The sequence below is a fragment of the Protopterus annectens genome, chromosome 16.part0 (assembly GCF_019279795.1).
Source record: "Protopterus annectens isolate FY-2018-M chromosome 16.part0, PAN1.0, whole genome shotgun sequence".
In the NCBI taxonomy this organism is placed as follows: domain Eukaryota; kingdom Metazoa; phylum Chordata; order Ceratodontiformes; family Protopteridae; genus Protopterus; species Protopterus annectens.
In genome coordinates, this window is record NC_056750.1 from 96,488,095 (window position 1) to 96,513,191 (window position 25,097).

The window sequence follows — 25,097 nt, forward strand, 5'->3', positions numbered from 1 at the left end:
ACTCCATATGCACGTTTTTGAAAGCCACACGAACACAGGAAAGACGACTCCCCACAGAAGGCACTCCACCCAAGAATTGAACCACAAAAAGGAGAGATTAGTTATCTACTTGGGTTCCCAGATCCCTTATTACATTTTCTGTATTTAGGGGACAACCATCCATGTGGTAGTTTGTGGGTACTTAGTTTTTATTTCCAAAGGAGATGACATTTTTTGGCATTTAACTTGAGGCCATGATTTTGATACCAGGTATCCATCTCAGTGAGACCCTTTTGGAGGATGTCTGTCAGCCGGAGAGTCAATTATAGCCCCTAGTTTGCAGTTGTCTGCAAAGTTGGTCAGCCATAGTCCTCCTGTGCATTCATGTACCTCTGAGAAGTATATGCCAAACAGGAGGGGTTCCTAGGATTGAGCCCTGGGGAACTCTACTTGTAACCAGTTTAGAGTCAGACCTAGCTCCCGCAACTCTCACCATGTGGGTACTGTCTGTGTGCCAATTGGCAACCCATGTTGTAACACAGGGGGTTTATATTCAGGCGGGTGAGCTGGTCTATAACACCAGAATGGGTGGTCTATAACACCAGAATGGGGAATGGTGTCGAAGGCCTTTGCGAGGTCTAGGTAGGCTGTGTGTACCACCTTTCCCCAGTCTATAGCCTTGATAACGGTCTCAAGGAAGTCCACCAGATTAAGGCATGATCTGCCCTTAAAGGCAAACTGGGTAGGGTCCAGTGTTTGGAGGTTCCCAATATCTCTGTTAATGAGTTCCATGATGATGCGCTCCATAGCCTTGCAGACCAAGCTAGTCAGGCTTATAGGACGATAGTTCCCGAAGTCTGTTGTGGCTCCACCTTTGTGGAGCAGAAGAGCTGCTGTGCACCACTCTATAGGTACGTAGCCTGTAGAGAGGCAGAGTTTGAACAGTGTGTTTAGGTGACGGGTTAGTTCGTCTGAGCTCATGTAGGATGCAGCCTGGGACACCGTCCAGTCCCACTGATGCTGTGGTGTTTTTGGCTTTGGAGAGGGCTGTTTTAACCAGAGTGCCTGATTTCAGGGGCTCTACACTCTTCTGTTATGGTTATGGGCCCTTTTGGGGGTGAAAGGGAGGTGACGTTTGCACTGAATCTGTCCGTCAAGGTGTTGGCAATATGTCAGTTCAGTGTATTTTGTGCCATTCTGCACCAACTCAGAGCAGATCTGAGCATTGCCACTTAGATTCTTGACAAAGCTAAAGAATGCCTTGTGGTTATCTTCAGAGTCCTTGGCAATTTTTTCTTTCGAAGCTCGCCTTGGATGATTTTATGGGGGATTGTAGTTTCTTGCTGATACTGATCAGGGATGTCTTCCCTTCTTGGGATTTTACTCTTTTTTGTACTAGTGTACAATGTTTATGGCAGGGGTCTACCAGACTGGTTTCCTTTTCTTGGAGGAGTGAGTCTTGGTTTTGCTTGGGATAGCACGATCCATGAATTCTTGTAGGTGCCCGTAAAATGCATTGGTTATGGATTTTGCAGCTTGGACAGCATTATCCTTTAGCTTAGAGGCTTTGAAACTTTCCACCTCGGTCTTAACGTGACGTTTGCTTTTGAAACGTTTTTCACAGCGGTTTCCTTGTCCGGGTGTGGGGGCAGAATGTGAACATCCAAAGTGATTTGTTTATGGTCAGATCTAACCAGCAATGGGTTGACCTCCGGTGTGGAACACCAGTCGCCCATGCTGGTGATGACCAGATCCAATATGATGTCACCTCTGGTGGGAGTGTTGACCAGCTGATCCAGAGCATTCGAGTTATAAAGTCTAGGAAGCATTGAGCAAGGGATTTAGTACCAGAGTAGTTCTCCCAGTTAATGTTTGGGTAATCAAAAATCACCCAATATTAGGGTGTTTGTAGGACCTTTATATTTCCCCGTGTTTCCAGAAACAAGGAATGGGGATCCTGGCACATGGTGGGTGATCTGTAGCAAGCTACAATTTGAATTGCAGTTTTGCCAGTTGTTAATTGCATGTGGATGATCTCCAAAGCACCGTGCTGTGCCACTAACCTGGAGGTGTGGGTGTTCTTAATTAATATGAATACGCCCCCGCCTTTTGTATTTCAGTCCGGGTTCTGTGGCCAAAATATATGGTACGAGTTGTAGCCTGGTATTGCTGGGGTGCTCTCTGGAGCTTTAAAGCAGGTTTCTGTTACTACACATATATCGATTTTCTCCATACTGATGAGTGCCTTGAGTGCATTTTGAGGTTCAGACTTCTGGCAATGAGTAGCATTACCCTCAGTTTTTGTTACTTGTGCTATTTACGGCGGTGGGTTTCTCTTTTGAGCCTTGCCTAAAAAAGGCACTATGGGGGTGGCAAGAGCCTTGGCCAGTATTCGAAAGCCTAAGGGTGACAGGTACAAGCAGTCTCTAGCGAAGCAGTGTGGCTTGTCCAGCATGTCATCCCAGGCAGACAGACACTGGACCCCCATTTGAATGACACCAGAAACTTAGCCAATTGTTTAAATTGATCATTTTTTCTTTATACCATAGCATCATTCTTGGTGAGGTCAGGACTGAGAAAGTTAACATGGCTTATTTTCATTCATATAAAAGTACAATTGCCTCTGCCTTAGTGTCAATTTAATAAAAAGGCACCCAATGGTAGCATAAACAATACTAAGACCTAAGACAACAGCATACCAGTAATGGTACCACAAAGAAATTCATACAAAACGGTAGCAGTTAAAACTAAGTAGCTAAAAGATACTAGAAAATAGCAATGCATGTACGAGAAGGTCAAACTGGGTAAAGGAATATTTTTTTTCTAAAAATAACCCATGACTGTTTTGAAAATAACCTCCAAAGCACAAGCGCAACAGGATCTACGCCTAAAGCTGAATGGCTGAAAACAAGATCAGAGTTATTTTAGGTGTGCAGGGCATTATAGGTAAGGGGAGGAGCTCCAGAGTTTCCTTTCTGAAGATGTATTACATGCGGCAGTGTCTTATCAGTTTCTCAACACTGGCAACCTGAAACATACCTTCCTTATTAAAACTATATATATATATATATATATATATATATATATATATATATATATATATATATATAAATAAAAGTTACAGTCCTCGCTCCCCGACCTGAAAACAAGTCAAACCAAATATAGTATAGGGTACAGTATTAGTCAGGCCTATTAAGAGTAACCCTCAAGCAACCAGAACCTAGTTATCTGGCATCTACCAGTCCCCCCGTGGGTGCCAGTTAACCAAGAGTTTACTGCACTCTCCATAACAGTTTCAGACTTACTTAAATCAAAAAACTTCTCATCCCAAAACCCAATTCTGATCTATCTGATCCATGTAATTATAGACCCATCTCCCTAATAATTATGATATGAAAAATCAATCATCCTGACACCCAAACTAATCTATTTGTAAAATTACTAATCTGGATTAATTAAATCTAGAAAAAAATCAGAGAGCATGCCCTTACTCTGTAAAGAATACAGCCTTTTAGTACTCAAAAATTAAATATACAAAGGCTCAGCCAAGACAAAGTTAACATTTTTTTAAGCTTAGTTTTATCTAAATGTAGCTTTCCTCCTTTATTCAGTTCATTTCAATGTTGTATCAAAACTTTACTCAACTGGTAAAATAATCTATCCAACCATATATATATATCTCTATTACACAAGCAATTTGCTATGGTTGTCCTTTCATCATATTTAAAATTGAAAAATTTAACAACCTTCTGCATCATTTGCAGAATACGCTATATTCTTCACATAATGCAAGTACTACATTTAGTTTTTGTGCAGGACTAACATTTGTGTCCCTGTATCCACCCATGACAAAATTTTAAAACCCACAGATTTACAGCAGTTATCCAACTATAGTTAGAATCTAAATAAAACCAATCTTTCTTTATCAAAACTACTGCTAAAAATATCTCAATATTAAACTTACATTACTATAAATTCTACTTTAAAATACTCTATTCTAAATCATGACAAAAAATACAAAATCAATTTAATATATGGAATATTAAAAAAAGATCAGATTAACATTTGAAAGATGGGACAATTCCCCAATGAACAAATTTGGTAAAAATACATTGAAATTTTTTTAAGGAATACACTTGATATTGATTATACCTACATGACTTCAAACTCTGCTATCTTTAAACAATTTTCCTTCATACCACTCATCTGAGAATGCTAACCTGCTGCATAGTTCTGGTCTTGTCCTAACTCAAGTAGTTTATGTGAAATTTACACAATAAACTATCCAAGATTGGTCTAAATTATTTTGGGAGCTGGCAATCAACTGTTCTATACACCTATCAGAAATAAATGTTGGCTTAAGAATACCAATAACCCTCTTCACACCGCTGAAACATACTGCTTACTAACTAGAGAAATAGGCAATCTATTTTTGCGGGAATATTTTTCGATCAGTATCTACTTAATATCAAAGCCTACATGTTAAATTTATAACAAAAAACAATACACAAGACAACCACAAGAAAACGTCTTTTTTCTAGAAGATCTATTATGGATGTTCCTTTGCCATAGGAATCAAAATTGGCTACTTGTATTGTACAATTGTTTTATGTCTTGCTCTGTTTCTGAAGGGATATTTTCTGCTATTACCTTATTGCAAATGAAACTGGTGGGGGGGTGTAAACAGTTAAATCTCACAATTAAATAACCACTTGCTTGGTACTAAAGCTGTTCATTTAACGGCTTCAACACAAAGAATAAACACCTAAATACAATATACACTGCCAACGATTACAACACTGAAGAAATTCTTGAGGGTAAAAGACGAATTACAGACCAGACATTCAACACAATGATTAGAGTTTTTTTTTTTTTTTTTTAAACCAGAAGACATGAATGCAAGACTGAAAGCGGCCAAGACAAATAAACAATCTCAAGGGACAAATACTGATGCATGAAAAGTAGCAGACTAAGACTAATTTATGACCCATTTTCAACATTACAGATCTCTAGCCTTACTAATATTTGAAGCATGTAACTTTCAATTGGTCTCATTTCTAGCCTAGACATAAATAGTGCACAAATGCTTCATAAAATGCTATTCCCAATAATTACCACTGCAATTACATTTTTGCCCTTTTGTAAATAATGGAGACAACTTGTCTATGCTTGTTAATGGTGACCAAATTATAAGAAATTTGGAAAAATGTTAGCAGCTCTTTGATTTATTGACAAACATCTAGTTTGCAAACAAAATGTGAGGCTGCTTCACTGGGGAATATAAAACAAACCACTGTTCCACAATTTCTTAAATTTGCAGTAAACTCAGATGAACCTTTTTTTCTTAATGATCTAACTGGAAATGTTTAAGTCTCTGATGAAGCAATCTCACATTTTATTCATAAAATGTACGATGGGAAGTCTAGCTAAGTCCCACCCCTGATGGTGAACTTGGGCTTTTCTTTAGGCTTTGGAGCGACTGGAAATTTTTACAGTATGTTTTTTATAAATATAACTCCAAACTCCAGCTGTACTTGGTTGCATACCGCCTACTCAGAGGTTATCTCTGCCTGACATACAAGGCCATGTCCAACCCAGAATTGATGAGCATGCTCCACCTAAAGAAAATTATTCCCCCTCGAGCCACACGCTCCAGGGATCTAAACCTTACCACAACAATAAATAGGACGTGCTGGAGGGATAGATTCCTGTCCCAGGGACTTCCCCATGCCCTGGAACAAGATTCCAATCTATATTAGGCAGAGCTCCTCGCTAACCCTCAAGAGGAACCTTGACGAGTGGATGGGAAACAGAAGGTTTACCCCAGGGATCACTTCAATGGCACTGCTGGACAGAGACACAGGGAACTAATCTAAGGGGGTGGCGAAAGCCAACACATTCCAGCTAGGCTTATAAATGCCTTCGGGCAGACAGCCTATTATCTACCTATGAATCTATATATGTAAACATGTGCCTCTACCATTCATTAATATCAAAGAATACAAGTGAAATACTGATAGTGATTTAACAAATAAAATTACATTATCTGGGGAACCACACCTTTGAGTACAATCAAATTTTATGATAACCATTACACAATAATTTGTCAAAGTTATACCTATGACAGATTAATGGCTGTACACACTGAAAGTTTTCATTACCATTTCAAACTTGTTTTATTACACAAACAGATGGCTCTATTTCATAAAGAAGGGATTTTCAAGTTCTAGACTGAGATTAATATATAAACTAACAATTAGTTAAATGCCAGCAAATAAAATTCAAGAGCCTTGTGCAATTACCCTTATATTCTGCTATAACATGCTGTGGTAAAACAAAAACATATAATTTGTAAAAATCTATACATTCATTTTCAAAGATTTATCCAGCTAATTCAGACTTGTGCAGCAGATTTTTGTCTGAAATGAAGTGACATACATTGATGAGCTGTCCATAGGACACTTTCTGTACAGAGTTAAATGAGAATTCCACTTTACACAAGACACAAAACGTTACTGCATCAATCCTTAAATATACTTGCAATTACAACCTTTTTATTCTACAAAACGTTAAATTTCAGCTTCAAAACACAATCCGTGTGATCAGATGGGTAACCGTAAATTCACCCTAAGGGTTCCACCAATGTCCCTGCACAGGGGTGATAGGTGATGATCGTGAAAATAAGGGCAAAACATAGCCAGGCTTCTAAGGGCCCAAGGGTCACTAGCCTAGTAACCTCCTATGATCTACAAATAGAAATGTTTTGCTTTTAAAACGTGCAGTAAAAATAAAATTTGGATGTATAAAAACACAGATGAATGGTGAAACAAACAGTTAAAGGACAGCTCTACAAACTGCACTGCCTGCACCAAATTAACATCAGGGTCACAGCCCAAGCAATACTCCTGCCTTCAAGAAAAATAAGGAAATGATTCCTTGCCTTAACAGCATATAGCAAATCAACACTGTTGCCTTGCCTGCAACCACAACTAGACATACCCAAAATTCACAACACTACACAGCTGAAAAACAAGCCACAAAACCACCATTTTCCTTTAACACTTAACTTTTCAGTATCACAATCCTTTCCTGCCTTTATGGTAACTCAACCAACTGCCACTAGCCAGACCAGTATAGCACATCAAGATTACAAGTACTCTCAAAATGAACTGCAATACTAACTTTTTAAGTGGATGCCTGCAGTTAAAATTAAGCACATTAATAAGCCACCAACTTTTGAAAATGGCATAAAATTCATAAAGAAAATAGGGAAAGCAGTTATACGGTTTTATAATTAAAGACGAAACAAAACACTGCACAAGGAAGTGTAAAAAAAATTCTCAAGCAGGCAAAAAAAAAAAAGCAAAGATAGAATTCTCTGGAAATGTAATTATCTATGGAATGCTCTACATGTGTGTGCACTTGTGTAAACATAGCTACAGATGCAAATATATGCACTCACATACATTATTCACTGACCGAACTTCACCCAATATACAACACATATGCAGAACTATACGAAAATAAGAGCACAATCCCAAATGGGAAGAGACACGAATGTGATTCTGAAGACACTGTATGCAAAACACAAACTTCCAAAAGAACATTTCACAGGTTCACATCTTAAAGATAATATAAGAACAAGAGTTGGTTAGGCAGCCAACCGCTATACAGTACTTCACACTTAATACATACAGTGGCAAAGTGTTGTCTACAATAAAAAAAAAAGTTTGTTATGTACTTTTATATGCATCAACATCGCTCACACCATGAACCAAGGCAAACAATGAAACTAACTTCTCTAAAACAATTTACCTGAGTGGGGAACGTGCACCCTGCTCCATAAAACTCTAATCAGTAAACTGCTGAACCTCCTCTTAGAAGCTATCCACTGGATCTTATAAACATAAAAGATTACCAATGGTACCATGTACACACGTTTACCATCCTAAAATTTTAGCTAAAGATACTATCAATGTACTCTCAGCAACACATACCTTCACAATCAGCAAGAGCAAAATTACCAAACACATTTTGAAGTTTCCTTTATGAATTTTCTGCCACACACACTCCACACAACACACATGCAACAATTGAGAAATACACGGCTGAAATCCCCACAAATACCCCACAGGGTGCAAATAGTCCTCCGAGCTTTTCTGTACCACGCAAAGATCAAACACTTCTCATGCAGCCATAAATAAAAATTTCCATGGCAAACAGGAATATACCCTCCCAGTTATAACCAATGTTCTGAAGAAAAATCCGACACCCTTCCACGTGCACATATGGCAATACCGTTTCATCTCTCTACTGTTCAACTCTTGGTTAGCAAGTAAAAGTAAAATATTAAAAGCGGAGCAATAAACACCAACTCAACAGTTTTCAGTGCTTAATGTAAAATATTTACCATATTAACACTATTTTCTTAGCTTGAACAAAAAAAAAAAAAAAACTAGAAGGTTCGGTACTTCCATTTTTATAGTAATTAAACCATGTCTAACCAAAAGTTAACGACACACACCATCATTCTGTAAATATCTTTGCAACACATTTTCAACCTATCTTCCTTATCAAACTTTGGGTTCAACATTTCTTAAAAGCTTTACTTTGTTCCTGAAAATATGACCCCTAACACTTCACAATTAAAAAAAAAAAAAAATTACAACAAAAGCATTAAATAAAAAGAATAAAGCAAAACACAGCACACTGGAAGAAAACAAGCATACGACAGCAGTATAGAAACCCCACATTATACTTCGTCCAGAACACTCATTCGGATATGCTACTAGACTAAGCATCAGATAAACTGGTACACTAAACTTCCAGTTGCCAGTCAACCATTACTCAGTACAATGACTTACCAAAGCTGGCCACTCAAGAGTAGAGCCCCTACTCCCCTGGAGAGAGGCACACTTGTTCCGGGGGGCCCACACCAATGAAGTTTCCAACAACAATACAAGGACATCCTCAGCATGAATTTTCACCCAAGAGCGACGTTTCCAACGAGGAGTATCAAATTCCACAAAAAACTGCAAAATTAATGGGAAAAAAAAAATAAAAAAATTTGGACTACAACACATTCAAACGAGTGAATTATGATATAAAATTAAGTCACAAAAAACATATACAGTAAGACCATTTTCAAACAAAAAGTCAGTACTGTGTCCATGAAAAACAGAATTAGTTCGGCAGGCTGTAGACGTCTACAAAAGTGCACAATATCAGTAATATGTGGTGTTAAAAAATAAAAAAGATAATATTAAGAATACATAAAGTACATTTTTTATCTAGAAGCAGAGAACCTAATCAAACCTCAACATCCATATAACCTAGAATAACAGAAAAAAAAAAAGCTAGCACCCACAGATCCTATTAATGGCAATCTCTGCAAACAAATATACACACAACTAATTCAAACAGCTGCCAATTTCCAACATTTCATCAATGCAATAACAGTGCATTAAAATAAAAAAACTCACATTTCAGTGCACTACTGAGTCATCCGTGATATGCTAGGACTACAGTTATTTCTACTCAATTACTATTTTTTGCCATGTTTCAGGTACATAAATAAATTTTATGAAACAGCTTACCAATACATAAACTTTCCAAAGGGAAAACATGCAGCATAACATAAAAGACTAATTACCATAACAGATCTAAATGTATTAAAATAAACCCACTCAATATACATATATGTATTTAAATAAACGCTATTCAAAATATATACATACACACACATTATATATATATATATATATATACATACACACACACACACACAAACTACATATCCATTAAAAAAGTCATAAGTACATAACTTACAAGAGATGGGAGGCAACATGTCTGCTCCCTACCAGGGAAACGTCTCAATGACTTGGCTAGTTTGACTACTACAGCTATCACCCAACCTTAGAAGAAGTCTGTCTTTAGTTCAGAAATGACCGAAAACCGCATATGGGGTCCTAAAGTACCACAAACAACTTAACTACAGCAACAAAAATTAAAAGTACACACTAAAATAGCCTAAAGAAAATAAGATGAATAAGGCACTTTGAATTTCGTTTACTTTTGCACGGTCTAATTTGACACCATCAACCTTTGCTTTCAATTTCACATATGTTTATCCACTTTACGTACATGTTTAATAAAACAACTAACTTCTGCATAGGTTAATCGTGAAACCACTTTAAGTACAAACACATACACATAATGTATAAAGATCTCTAACACAAATAACTGACGATAGTTCACTCTCGGCTGTCAAAATGACTTTTCTACACACTAGCTACCTTACTGATTTTATTAATCAATGACACGGATTATGGATAATAAAAAACATGCAATTGCCAAGTGGCAATCTCCCTGATGTCTGAATCCTGAGCCTACAGTCAATGCCATGCCTTGGTAACATAATTTCGAGTTGAGAACCGGTAAACACGGTCTGTTCTGTCAGCTGAAGGACCGCCAGAACCCAAAAGCCAATCAGTAACCCAGACCCTAAGCAGGAAGTTCCGGGCTGCAGAAATCCACTATCCTCAACAATGTTACTAGCAAGTCCAAGGACAACAACCCGTAGATGACTAACACAAATTGTCCGACGACACATGGAATAACTTGTACTGTATCAGTATTATAATACCAATGTAACTGTGTAAAAGCATTCCCAACTAAAGCCCCTTCTCCCACCCCCCCGGCCCTCGCCTACCATAAGGCCACCCTGCCACTGGGAGTAAAAGGGAAGAGGGAATGCAGGCCGCACGGGGCTCTGGACAATAAGCTACCACACTCACCGACTGAACAGGAGAAGCCACTGTTCCTTTCACTGCACGTACCGTCCCCCGAAGCCAGTCCCGTCCTGCCGCACCGCCAGGGCTTGTAGAACAGCGCGCGTCCCCGAAAAGCACGAGCAGTCGCTTTCCAACCATACACGCCGAATCCGCCATCGTGCGCGCCGCCGTTGCCACTGTTAAAACCCGACTCGCGGGACCCAACAGCGCGCGCGCCCCGCCATAACCTTTTCATCACCGCGAGACACCACGTGAGCGTAGCTGTAGCGCCACCTGCCATGGTGCGAGAGATTGCGCAGAACAGCGCCACCTGTAGGGTGAAGGGGCGTTGCAAAAACGAGCCCCGCCCAGTATAGGAGGAGTTTATGTTATCGAACGCTTGGATATCATATAGCAGTGACATCTACTGGTTGGAGGCATGTTGTTGTTATAGCTTTTACCGGAAAGGGGTGGGGCAGAAAAAAGTACCGGTGGGGGGGGGGAGTAATGGTGGTACCAGCCATCAAGTTAGTCACTGTGGGGCACAATTAATGTGAAGAATCACCACTTATATATAAATATTATTTTGAGTACTCCCTTTTTGGAAAAAAAAATAGATATACACATGTGCTAATGCATAATCATGGTAGGCTTACTTCAGGCAATATCTTTTGGAGGGAAATGAGGTTTCCAGTGTTTAAGGAAAGTACATTAGATTAAACCAGTTTAAGATTATACTACATAATTAAAATTAACTCCCCAGTTCATTTTATAACTCCCCTGATACACATTTGCAATGAAATCAATATCTTCCTACCCTCAGCATTTCTTGACATATTTATCAATTTCCAACTAAACCAATAGACTGCAGTTTTAAAATATCAAGTCATCAACTCATAACACTCAGCCTCTTAGCACAGGTCTGGACAAAGCCAAAAATAATGGGGACAAAACCCCACAATAGGAATACATTTTAAACTTTGCTCTTATAAACCCAGGGAGTTGTTAGAATAAAAGATGTGCCACCGTGCATTTCCTAAAGTATATAAAGATTGAAACCTCAAATGTCTGTCATTATTTAGTGAATTCACTCCTCAATGATTTGCCAGAAAACATCCATTTTATGAGGAATAGACAAAATATTAAGCTAAAATTGGGGCATTCTGTGAAAAATCTAGACAGCTGAGAGGTATGTATCAAGTACTTATTATAAATGTATTGTTTGGTCACACAGCCATTTCTTCAAACATTCATAGGAGCCAGTTTGTGTAATTCAGTTGATTTTGAATTAAATTTTAGTACTTAACACAATGTTTAAAAGGAGAAAACTAATTAACTCATCAGTATTAAAACAGAATTTGCTTATGTTCCCCAGATAACTACCTCATGTTATTCATTAGTCGCATACATTAAATGCACTACATAATCATATTATAGGTTTATATAATTATTTCTGAGAAATCAAAGCTCTATCAGTCCATTGGTTTGGACAGCATTTTTCATGAAAAGTGTTAATATCTGTAATACATACATTCAATAATCATTGTGACTGAAGCTTTGTATCCTTGTAAAATGTTTTACCATACACAATTCCTTTGCATGTTTCAGAATAATGCATACACTGCGTTCTCTGAATACATGCTTTCACATTCTTTATTTCAGTCTGAATATAATAGCAACATGATGGTCTATTTTGCTGTGAATTTTTGAATTAAACATATACATATTTACTATACATTTATTAAAATGCATTCAGCTTAATCTGATATAATTATCTACTGAATATAGATCAGATAACTTTGCAGAAAATTAAATTATCAGGTGTGTATTGCAAGTCATATAACATTTTGGTTATCCTCATTTTTATTATTCACATACATACGACTGTTGATGATAATCATTCTTATTGTATTCTTTCTAACATTTTCTCAACTATGAATTTTACATCTTTAGTATACATTGTCAGATACTTGAATGCTAAATTGTTTTTAATGTTATCTATTAGAAAAAGAGTCTGTAGATTGCATAGAAGAGACAAATTATAGTTACTGAAGGTTTTTGAAGTCTGTAGGCTATTTAATTAAATGATGATAGGCAAAATCCTGTTTTCTAAATACTAATGAAAAATTATAACAATAAATATAAAACAAATCTTTAGTATCAACAGCAGCATACATTATGATTTACATAAAAATATTTCATGCCACTCTTAAAAGATACATAACTATTGACTAAAATGCTTATTATGTATCGATAGTTGTGTGTATTCACTATAAATTTATCAGTCCATATAATACAATAACTCTATATTTACTAATGTTCAATTTTTTACACGGCATACCAATTAACCAGTAATTTTAAAAGAAATGTGTACATTAGATGTACATCTACAGTTTTTATAACCAATGAATGTTTGTATGCAAATAAATTAACTACCAGAGAAAGCTGTTTTCTTATATTTTAAATGCTGACATTAAATCAAATAATGAATCCTAGAATATGTACAATGGCTTTTGATATATAATTCAGAATAATCATTTATGTAGCTATTTGTAATTTTCCTTCTGTATCATGTTATAACCAGCATAATACAATAGTCACCATGAAACAGAAGCAAATGTCTAACACATTCAATGATGATTTTTTAAAGTTAAGATAATCACCCATTATGTATTCTTCCATAGTTTATTGTCACTATAAAATTAACTCACTGTCTGAAATGTATACAGTTAAAACTCTTGTAACACTTTTATTAAATGCTTATTGCAAATACAGTTTGTTTCCCAATAGTACATTCATCAAAAGATTATTGTACTATAAATACACCAATGTCATGCATTCCACTGGTACATATTATGAGTAATAATCTATAAAATGTAGTCTTCCAAAATTTATCAAAATTAAATATCCACTCATGTCCTGGATTCATTCACTGTTCAGTGGAAATCAAAAATTATCCAGAGAATTAACATTTAGTGTAAACTAAGTAATTAATCAAGTAAGCTTACCAGTGTTTTTGCAACTGCAATAAACTTTTGTGTGAAAACAAAGTAAACTCCAGTGTTTAATGAAACTGCATATCAAACATTGCAACCACTGTCTGCCATACATAAGCATTGTGTATATACAAGATATTTCTCAATTGTTTCTTTTCAATGTTCACTGTAAATGCAAAAAATAATCATACAACTCATTTATTATGTACTAGTAAAGTACCCTATATAACATATTCTTTAAATATTCACAGTGAATGGCTCATTTACTACCAATATAACATTTACACTGCTCACATACTTTACCAACATTCACTATTTATTGTATATAAGCATCCAAAAATAATCATACAATTCATTTATTATGTACTAGTAAAGTCCCCTATATAACATATTCATTAAATATTCACAGTGAATGGATCATTTACTACCAACATAACATGTACACTGCTCACATACTTTACCAACATTCACTATTTATTGTCTATATGCATCCAAATATGAACCAATTTGGTGCTTATGAATACAGTTTTACATCCGCATGAGACGATAGCTGAATCTGTATCTTAAATACAATTTATACAACCTTAATGCTTTAGTACAGAAATTATTTTTATTCAGCCTGCAGCCATGCAACAATGTTGATCTTATTTTCTGCAAGGATAAATATGATCTACTTTAAATAGCCACATAGCACTGAGTCAGCAAACATGTAACAGCAAGATATTCCCAAATGCTAAAAAAAATTAATAAATAATTAAAATTATAGTGTGCTCTCATCTTCTGTACACTACACTTCCAAAAGCCATGTAGTGTTTTGTCAGCATACAACTAACAGCAGCATATCCATAAGAGCAACATATTCACAAGAGCTTAACCTCTCAGATAGTAGATACAGAGCTTGATTCTAACCTTAGGTTACTGGCGAAGTTTCTAATATGCTGAAGACCAGTTGCATATCATGAACTATTATTAACAGCAATTAAATGAATAAAGAAAATTACAGAATGTAAACATTCATCATATGTACATTTTTTACTAAAAATACTCATTAATTAAGTAACACAACCATACATTATTTGGTATAAAATATTTGCTTTTTTAAATATAGCAGACCTTTGGTTTACAATCCAAAAAGGTGAAAATTATTATGTAAACAACAAGTAACCCAAAACAGAATTCAAGCAGTTTATTAATATATCAATATACTTAGCAGGCTACTATGAGATACTGCACTTTTACCCTTATCAGAATTAATCCAAGGACTTCTCAGAAACAAACCCGTAATTACATCATTACATTTCCTTAAACAACATCAAATATAATGAATAATTAATATTAAAAAACACCATATCACTTCAAGTCCCAAAAAAGCACATATAAAATCTTATCAAAGAAGCATTACAATCCCCATAAAGAATGCATTTTAAAATTACAATGTCCATAACATTACTAAAGAATATCAGTTGATTAACATCATTTGACACCACTTATGTTACTTAAGTTGAAATAATAGAAGATATATTACTTGAATAAAATTACAACAAAATAATGTGTATCAGACTTCCAAGATGACTGCACTGAGTAACAACTTAACTCTAGCTCTTCCAGTGTGAAAACAGAAACTCAAAAGATAAGACCAGTTGCGTTTGTGTTTATGGGTAAATTTTAGTAACTGGCTTGTAAATGTACTGAGTGGATGTCCGGAAAAAAGAAATACAGAGCACCTGGAAAAAACAGCTACAAAAAGTGAGGAAGAAACAATGTCTAGGGAAAGTTTTACAGCTGTTTAGCAAAAAGCAATGCAACCTCCAGACATGACTTCCAGTAAACTACAGGAAGATAAAAGACAACTGCACACAGATCTGGTTAAAATAAATGAAACACTGATGGAGTATATCAACACAAACAAAAGGCTGAAAAAATGGAAGAAGCTTTAAACAGATATTCAGATGAGGTGATGATGCAATATCAGAGGTTGAAATGAAGAAAAGGTTGGCTGAATATGAGACTGCTCAGGAAGAGATGTTTCAAAAAATAATAATAATAACAGCGGGCAGACTTCATAGGGAACATATAAGATTTTCAGCTATACCAGAAAAGCTGGAAGGAAAAGACTGCATTAATTTTATGAAAGCACAAATAAGCAGCTGGACTGGTATTCCAAAGCAGGAGTTGCTAGTTGAAAGGGAATGTGTGCATGCTCCAAACCTGGCTATAAGAAAGAAACCTAGACCTTTAATAGTAAAGATGCAATCCTACCAGCAGGAGGAGATGATTCTGACAAAACAGTGGCAGAAGGACAAAATGCTAAAAGTGGGATACAGCAGAGTGTTTGTGGAGAATGATTACTCATTGCATATCAGGCAGGAGGGGAGTAAATTCATTCCACTATTCAGGGAATGTCAAGACACAGGTGTGAGACTCAAACTGCTGTACCCAGCTGTCTTCAACGTGTTCTTCCCTGGAGGGGAAAAATAATTTTTTGATGAAATACATGCTAAGCAGGAAATACAAAAGTTTGTCCAACAAAAAGTGAGGTGTGAAACAGAAGGAGATTCTGCTTCTTGTTCTTTTGGTAATAATGACCACAAAAAGACTGTACCTGTGAAACTTTTTCCACTGTTTCAACAGAAATTGTTGCAGAGAAGGAAGAGAGCATGAGTTGTCTAGAGCAATTGAGAATACATTAGGAAATAAAGCAGAGACAGAATTTGGTGAAATGGAGATAAACAGTAATAAAAACAGTAATGTATTGTGGGATTTCAATGCAATAATTACATTTGGGAAATATGACAGAACAAGAAAATCTGGAAATAACAGACTTTTTCAGAATCTGCTGGACTTCTGGAGGACTCTAAAGTATATGCCCTACTTCATATCATTAATGTTGAAAAATGCTTTGGGGAGGGGAAGAGAGTGGAGAAGGTTAAGTGTAAGAAAAGAAAAAATGTTTTCTTAATTGTACTATTTTTGTGGTATATGGTTCTCTTTACATGCTATAAATTAAAGTTTTCTCACTTATTTTTTAAGTGTAATAAGGATTGTAAATAGGTGATCTTGTTCTATTTTTTCCTTCTCCCTTCTCTCTTTTTTCTTGTTCAGTTTTAGGAAATGTAAGCACTGCAATGTAAAAAAAAGCCTTGTTAAAAGAACATGACAAAATAAAAATGAATGTGCTTTTTCTCTTTCTTGCATGGAGGAATGACTGGTTTAAGGACCCTAGATTGATTTAGTAACAATTTTTATGGGAAAGCAAATAAATGAAAAAGAATATTGAATAATGTGATGTCCCCACTCTGGGCCAGTAATCAAGGAGCCTGAATCCTCACCACTGGCACCGAAGAGGGACATTTACTTGGAACAAAAATGGATACATCCCGTATTTCCAGATGGAGCTCTCTGTATCAAGCACAATTTCCCTTAAGAGCACACAAGGAACACACTCATTTTGGGATCTGGGTTTCATTATCACTCCAGATCGCCAATAATACTCCTCACTTGTACAGCTGTAGAGTTGAATCCTCAGCCGACTGTCCAGACCAAGACCTCCAACACCCTCTCTGTGAACCTGTGCTTCATGTCCCTACTCCAAGCAGCTGACACACACACTGTTTGAGATTTGATTTGCATGCACACACACACACACACACACACACACACACACACACACACACACACACACACACACACACACACACACACACACACACACCTGGGAAAGGCTGGCACATATTTACTAGCTATGCCTCCTTCTGCCTGGACTATAAGGTAGTTACACTGTCACCAGACACTACAAAGCCAGCAACTCTATGGCTCTTATAAGGGTGCCATATTATAGTGAGTGAAATTAATATTAATACAAATTGTATTTTGACCAACAGCAAGGCTTGCAGGACTGGCAAGAGCTGTAACCAAAAATATGTAAGCACTCTCACAGATTAAAATATTCTCTAAAAGACAAGCCACAATGAAAACTTTAAATATATTTAATAGTAAATAATGAAAGAACATGAACATACTAAATATCTATTTACTATAAACACCAAAGTTTCCATCACAGGAATATTAAAAATAACACAGGTAGACAGGTTCACACAGTTGCAGAAAAGGAATACTTAACTAACCTCACTATATTTTCCTGACTAATTTAAAGAATTATTCACTGGTTACTTACTAGAGCAAGGCAAGATGAAGGATGTGAGGGCTCCTTCTATGTCAGGTTCCAAGAAGCAGACTGCCATAAGACTTCAGTCTCAGCTTGTATTAAAACATTACTTTTGTCCTAGACTACAGGATGACATAACATACATCTGCTCATCTGACTTCTGGTTCTCGTGCTTCCCCACTTGGCTAGAAACTGTCAGGATTTAGCAACTATGTGTCAATAATACACACACACAAAGAGCCTTGCTAAGATCTGCTGCAACTCCTGGAAATCATAAAACCATAAAACACTTCCACTTTTCCTACAGTAACTAATACACCATACTTCTTACATACATTGAGTCTCTGGTTTAATTCAAAACTGTGAGATAACATTTCCATGGCCTAGGCCAGTAATTAAATTTCTTACTATTTTCATAGTTTGAGATTAACCTCTTAGTTTCATAGTTTCATAGTAGTGTACTAGGCTATCTGCCCTGGGGCATTTACAAGCCTAGCCAATAGTGATGTGCTTTCGCCACCCCGTATTATATAGCTGCGCCTCTCTAGTAGTGACACATGTGGGACCCCATTATTTAGTATACTATACCTCTGTCTAGTAGTGACACTGAGGTGACTCCCAGGGTAAACGTACAATCTCCCATCCATGCATCGAGATTTTTCTTGAACAGTGCCAATGAAGGTCTCTGTCTCACATGAACTGGGATTTTGTTCCAGAGTACGGGTAACCTCTGTGTTATGAATCTATCCCTCCAGCATGTCTTATTTATATTTGTGCAGAGGTTGAAATCCTTAGCTCGCATGGTTCTGGTGGATTTGGATTTTTTGAGATGGAGCATGTCCATCAGTTCTTGGTTGGACATGGCCTTATATGTTAGCCACAAATCACCTCTGAGCAGGCGGTATGCTACTGAATAGAGCTGGAGTTTCTTTAATCTAGCTGGATAAGGCATATGTTTGAGTCCCATGATCCTCTTGGTGAGGTACTTCTGGGGTCTTTCCAGTTGTTGTATGTGCCGGGTGAGGTACATCCCAAATGGAGCATTATATTCAATCATGGGCCTGATAAGGGAGGAATATAGAGGTGCAATGACCTCCTTTGATCTGGATGAGAATCCCTTCATGATGAGATGGGCAAGGTAGAACGTCTTTCTGACCACTTTGGCAACATGGTTGTCAAAGGAGAGGTCACTATCAACTTGAGTCCCCAGGTCTCTGATTACTTCTTCCGTACTCAGTGGGTTATTGTCTATGTGATAATTTGTGGGTACTTTGTTTTTCCCAAAGGGGATGACTATACATTTTTTGGCGTTAAGTTTGAGGCCATGATTCCGGCACCAGTTGCCCGTTTCAGTGAGACCTTTCTGTAGGATGTGTGTGTCAGCAGGTGAATCGACTATGGCACCCAGTTTGCAGTCATCTGCAAACTTTGTCAGCCATAATCCTCCCATATTTGCTTTCACATCTGAGATGTAAATGCCGAATAAGAGCGGTCCCAGGACTGAGCCCTGTGTGACACCACTTGTGACTGGTTTTGAGTCTGACATGGCTCCAGCAATTTTGACCTTATGGGTTCTGTTTTTTAGCCAGTTTGCTACCCATCTTGTGACATATGGATTTACATTTAGGCTGCTGAGCTTGTCTATGATGCCAGAGTGTAGTATTGTGTCAAAGGCTTTAGCTAAGTCCAAGTAGGCAGTGTGGACAGCCTTGCCCTCGTCGATGGCTCTAGTGACTGACTCGAAGAAGTCAACCAGGTTTAAGAGGCAGGATCTGCCTTTTACAAAACCAAACTGGGCGGGAGCAAGGGTCTGCAGATCCCCAATGTCACCATTTATGAGTTCCATGATGATTCTTTCCATAGCCTTGCAGACCAGGCTGGTCAGACTTATGGGTCGGTAGTTACCAGGGTCAGTGGAATTTCCCCCTTTGTGGAGTGGGACCACTGTTGCTGTGCGCCAGTGTTCCGGTACATATCCTGTAGTGAGGCAAAGATTGAATAGCGTTTTTAGGTGCGGGTTTAGTTCATCTTGAAGTTCACGTAACACGCAACCGGGGATACCATTGGGTCCCATAGATGCTGTGTTTTTTGCTTTGTTGAGTGCTGATTTTACCTGTACGTCTGAGATGACAGGTAGGTTACATTCAGCAGGGATAATTATTTCACCTTTCGGGGGTGAGGGAGGGGAGAAATTTGCACTGAACCTATCTGCCAGAATATTGGCAATGTCAGTAGGGTCAGTGAATTTTTTGTCATTGTGTACCAACTCAGAGCATATCTGAGAATTTTCTCCCAAGGTTCTGACATAATTGAAGAAGGCCTTGTGACTGTCCTTGGTATCCTTGGCAATCTTTCTCTCAAAGTTGGCTTTAGATGTTTTTATGAGAGATCCGGGGATACCATCGGGTCCCATAGATGCTGTGTTTTTTGCTTTGTTGAGTGCTGATTTTACCTGTATGTCTGAGATGACAGGTAGGTTACATTCAGCAGGGATAATTATTTCACCTTTCGGGGGTGAGGGAGGGGAGAAATTTGCACTGAACCTATCTGCCAGAATATTGGCAATGTCGGTAGGGTCAGTGAATTTTTTGTCGTTGTGTACCAACTCAGAGCATATCTGAGAATTTCCTCCCAAGGTTCTGACATAATTGAAGAAGGCCTTGCGATTGTCCTTGGTATTCTTGGCAATCTTTTTCTCAAAGTTGGCTTTAGATGTTTTTATGAGAGAACGTAGTTTTTTACTTGTGCTGATCAGGGAAGCCTTTTCCTTGTGGGATTTGGCTTTGTCCTGCAGTAGCTTCCTTTTTTTGTTGTACAGTTTGTTTATAGCCGGGGTCAACCAAACTGGGCGTCTTCCCTTGGTGGAGAGGGTTTTGGTTTTAGTTGGGATTGCTTGATCCATGCATTCTTGGAGATGTCCGTAGAAGGCTTTTGTGTAGGATTCAGCATTTTGGGAAGTGGTTTCCATTAACCCAGTAGGCTTAAAGGATACAATTTCTGACTTAAGGAGCATAAAGTCAGCTTTTGAAAAGTTTTTCACTGTAGTCTTTTGTTCTGGGGGTGGGGGTGGGATATGTACATCCAACGTGATCAATTTATGGTCAGATCTTACTAGTGAGGGGTTTACATCCGGTGCGGAGCATTTGGGCCCCATGTTAGTGATAACCAGGTCAAGTATATTATCTCCCCTCGTAGGAGAAGTGACCAGTTGCTCCATAGCATTCGAGTTAATGAATTCTAAGAATCTTTGGGCTAGGGTGTTAGGGCTAGAATAGTGGGCCCAGTCTATGTTGGGGTAGTTGAAGTCACCCAATATGATGGTGTTTGGTGTGACATTCATATCCTCCAGTGTCTTCAGGAATTCTTGATGGGATTCCTGGGATTGGGAAGGTGTTCTATAACATGCGACCAGTTGTATGGCAGTTTTGCCTATGGTGAGTAAAACTTGTATGGTTTCTGATGCTTCTTGGGTAGCCACCAATCGAGAGGTGTAGGTGTCCTTTATGAAAATGGACACTCTCCCTCCCTTTGTGGTCTGGCCTGGAACTTGAGGCCAAAAAGCATGATATGAGGTATAGCCTGGTAGTGCTGGAGTGCTCTCAGGAGCCTTGAACCAGGTTTCAGTTACTGCACAGACATCGATGTTCTCCATACTGAGAAGTGCTTCGAGTGCCTGCATCTTGAGATTTAGACTTCTGGCGTTGAGCAGCATTACCCTTAATTTTTTTCCATTTTTGTTTATTACGGAGGTTGATTTGTCTTTTGAGCATTGCCTAAAAAAGGCACTATGGGGGTGGCAAGAGCCTTGGCCAGTATCCGGAAGCCCAGTGGTGACAGGTGCAAGCCGTCCCTTGCAAAGCAACGCGGCTTGTCCAGCATGTCATCCCAGGCTGACAGACATTGGATCCTCCTAGAATGACACCAGTGATTAAGCCAATTGTTAAAACTGATCATTTTGTCTTTGTACTGAGGCATCATTCTTGGTGAAGGCAGGATGCTGCTCAGGGTCAGGGTCATACCAGTCTGGGCTACATAATCGGAGAGCTCCTCAATGTCTCTTTTCATGTAGTCCAGGGAGGTACGTCTCATGTCATTCACACCAGCATGGACAATGACTGCATCATACTTGTACTTGCTTTGGAGTCACCTGAGTGCGTGTGTAATGTGGCGGATCCTAGCTCCCGATAGGCAGCTCACTGTTACCCTCTCTTATTCAGCCTGGTAAGTGGGACGTCAGTGTGTCTGACTATAGAGTCACCTATTACTAATGTCTCTGGCATAGTGTTTTGCCTTAGGGGCTGTGATTGTGTGACACACCTGTTGCTTGAGGTATGTGTTGTAGGTGTTATGTTTTGTGAGGGTGTATTTTTGGGTGTCTGCTTTGGAGGTCTCTGTTGTTTTGGTAAGTTTTTTATAAGAGCCTCCGAGTATGTCTTTGTGTTCTTATGTGTTTGGTTTGTAGTAGTGGCGGTTTTATGTGTGACTGGTTTTGCTTCGGGTGTGGGTGCCTTCTCCTCCTGTCTGGTCTTGCCAGTCCTGAGTTGAGAGAGTTCAGCCTCCAATCTGGCTATATAGTTGCATCTCTCACAAGTATATGTGTTAGTAGGAAGGAGGAGAGGGTTGTCTGTGTACATGAGACAATTGTAACATTGTCTTAAGATTCCCAGATTAACCAGCTGAACAAGAGAGGATGCTATCCACTGTTAAAACATATACATTTATACAGGTACAATAATACATGTATATTTCTTTTTTTGTCCAGCAGGGTACACATTTTTAACACAAGCAGATTTACAAATACATTTTCAACACAAGCATCCGTACAAATCAGTTTGATATACAAATGACATATAATTCATTACCAAATTCTAGCTAGCTGTGCTGGTATATGTTATACATCCACTGCTCTATTTCTCCTGGCATAGCTGGCTATACCTCACATTATCGCATCTTTCACCCTTTTGAGGACTCAAGCTAATTTTTCAAGTGACCCTTGAGAAACATTGGTTGACAGGAATTAGCTTATTTTGGAATACCTTAACCCATACCCTGTCTTGAGAGCCCATCTGCATTGAAATTGCTAACCCCACTACAGTGCTGCACTGTCATATCATAAGCTTGCAACTCTAGGCTCCACCTTAGTAGCTTGGCATTTCGCTGTCTGGCTTGAAGTAGCCATGTTAAGAGATTGTGGTCTGTAACTATAGTAAATTTCCTTCCATACAGATAGGGTTGAAGCTTTTGCAGTGCCCAAACTATGGCTAGACATTCTTTTTCTACTGCTGCATAACATTCCTCCCTAGGTTGGAATCTATGATGGAGTCTATGACAGATATACCATTGGGTGCTCTTCTTCCTGTATGGAAACCTGTCTGAGTACAGCCCTCACTCCATGGTTCGAAGCATCCACCCGCACAACAAATTCTTTGCTGTAATCTGGACTGGCTAACACAAGTGGTCATCCCAAAGCCACTTTAAGCTTTTCTATTGCCTGCTCACAGGCTGGGGACCACACTACCTTGTCTGGTCTGTTTTTCCTTGTCAGGTCTATGAGGGGAGCAACTTTTGTACTATAAATGGGAACAAACTTTCTATAGTACCCTGCTGTCCCCAAGAATGCCCTCACTTGTTTTTTTGATAATGGGCAGGTGTCACCTGAATGGCTTCTACTTTGGCAGGTTCTGGCCTGATCTTACCATTCCCCACTCTATGTCCCAGGTAGGAGATCTCTGTCACACCCACCTGACACTTACTGGCCTTAAAGGTCAACTCTGCCCTTTGCAGTCTGCCCAGGACCTCCCTGACATGCTGAAGGTGCTCATTACAGAAATGGATTTAAATGATAATATCACCCAGGTAAGCAAAGGCATAATCTCCTGCTGTTGCTAGGATATGATCTAACAGCCTCTAGAAGGTCACTGGGGCATTTTTCATCCCAAAGGCCATCTTTGTGAACTCTTATAATCTGAAAGGAGTCAAAAAGGCTGACCTCTCTCTAGCAGTGGGAGTCAAGGCCACCTGCCAGTAGATCTTGGTAAGCTCAATGGTGGTTAGATACTTAGCCCACCCAGCTGCTCTAAGGCTTCAACTGTCCTAGGCATGGGGTAGGCAGCTGCCTCTATGTAACTATTTATTTTCCTGTAGTCCATACAGAACCTGGTGCTGCCATCTTTCTTTGGTACCAGCACCATTGGGAATGCCCAGGGACTGATGGACTCCTGGATTACCCCCAGTTCCAATACTTCCTGTATCTACTCCCTCAGAGTCCTTCTGACTCTCTCAGGCACCCTGTAAGGGGTCTGCTTGATAGGGCTTTCGGGTCCCATATCCACATGGTGCTCCACCAAGTGGGCGCACCCAGGTTTCCCAGTGAACATGCCCCAAACTCCTGTAACACTGCTCAGATTTCTCAAACCTGGGTAGGGGACAGAAACTGGGACATTGCTACCCCTTATACTGAGGTGTCAGTCTGAGCCTCACTGAGGAAATCAGTCCCCAGATCCCCCTCAGACTCCTCTTGCCATCCATTGCAGATACTCAGCACCAGGGCCTCCCTATCATGGTAAGGCTTCATCATGTTAACAGGGTACAATTTGTGCCCCTGCCTCCTGCCTAGCAGTTCTACCATGTAGTTAACATCACCAACCATCCTTACCACCTTGAAGGGTCCCTCACAAGCTGCCTGCAGCTTACTGTATCTAAAAGGAATGAGAACCATCACTTGTTGTCCCACAGCATATGCTAGGGCTTGAGCACTTCTGTCATACCAGACCCTTTTCTGCTGTTGGGCTTCTGCCAGGTTCTCTTGAGCCAAGCCTATGAGCTCCCTAAGCCTTGTCCTGAGGTTTAGGGCATATGCCACAACAGAGTCCTTGTTGGATTCACATTCACCCACCTACTCATCACAAATCAAATCTAAAAGCCCCCTCACCCTATGCCCATACAGCAACTTAAAGGGTGAAAAAATGTGGATTTGTGGGGTACCTCTCCATATGCAAACAGCAGATGGGGCAGATATTTGTCCCACTCTCTCTTAAAATTGTCTGTAGATGCCCATAGCATGGTCTTCAGTGTAGAGTTTAACCTCTCCACAAGACCATTAGTTGGGGGATGGTAGGGGTGGTCTTTAGGTGCTTCATCCCACAGCACTTCCACAGACAAGTTAGCAGGTCTGACATGAAATTG

The 25,097-nt window shown here is 38.8% G+C and overlaps 1 protein-coding gene across 1 annotated transcript in view; it reads right to left on the reverse strand.

Annotated features, from left to right (window-relative positions):
• The window catches only part of LOC122790520 (lysine-specific demethylase 3B-like), a 1,645,389-nt gene extending 1,634,365 nt beyond the window's left edge, over nucleotides 1–11,024 (reverse strand). Inside the window, exons 1-2 of the mRNA XM_044058071.1 lie at nucleotides 10,776–11,024; nucleotides 8,844–9,011 (exon numbers count right to left, since the gene is read on the reverse strand). Coding sequence (XP_043914006.1) covers nucleotides 8,844–9,011; nucleotides 10,776–10,928 — 321 coding nt within the window. The 5' untranslated portion in view covers nucleotides 10,929–11,024. The remainder of the gene's footprint in view (nucleotides 1–8,843; nucleotides 9,012–10,775) is intronic.
• Nucleotides 11,025–25,097: the final 14,073 nt, after the last annotated feature.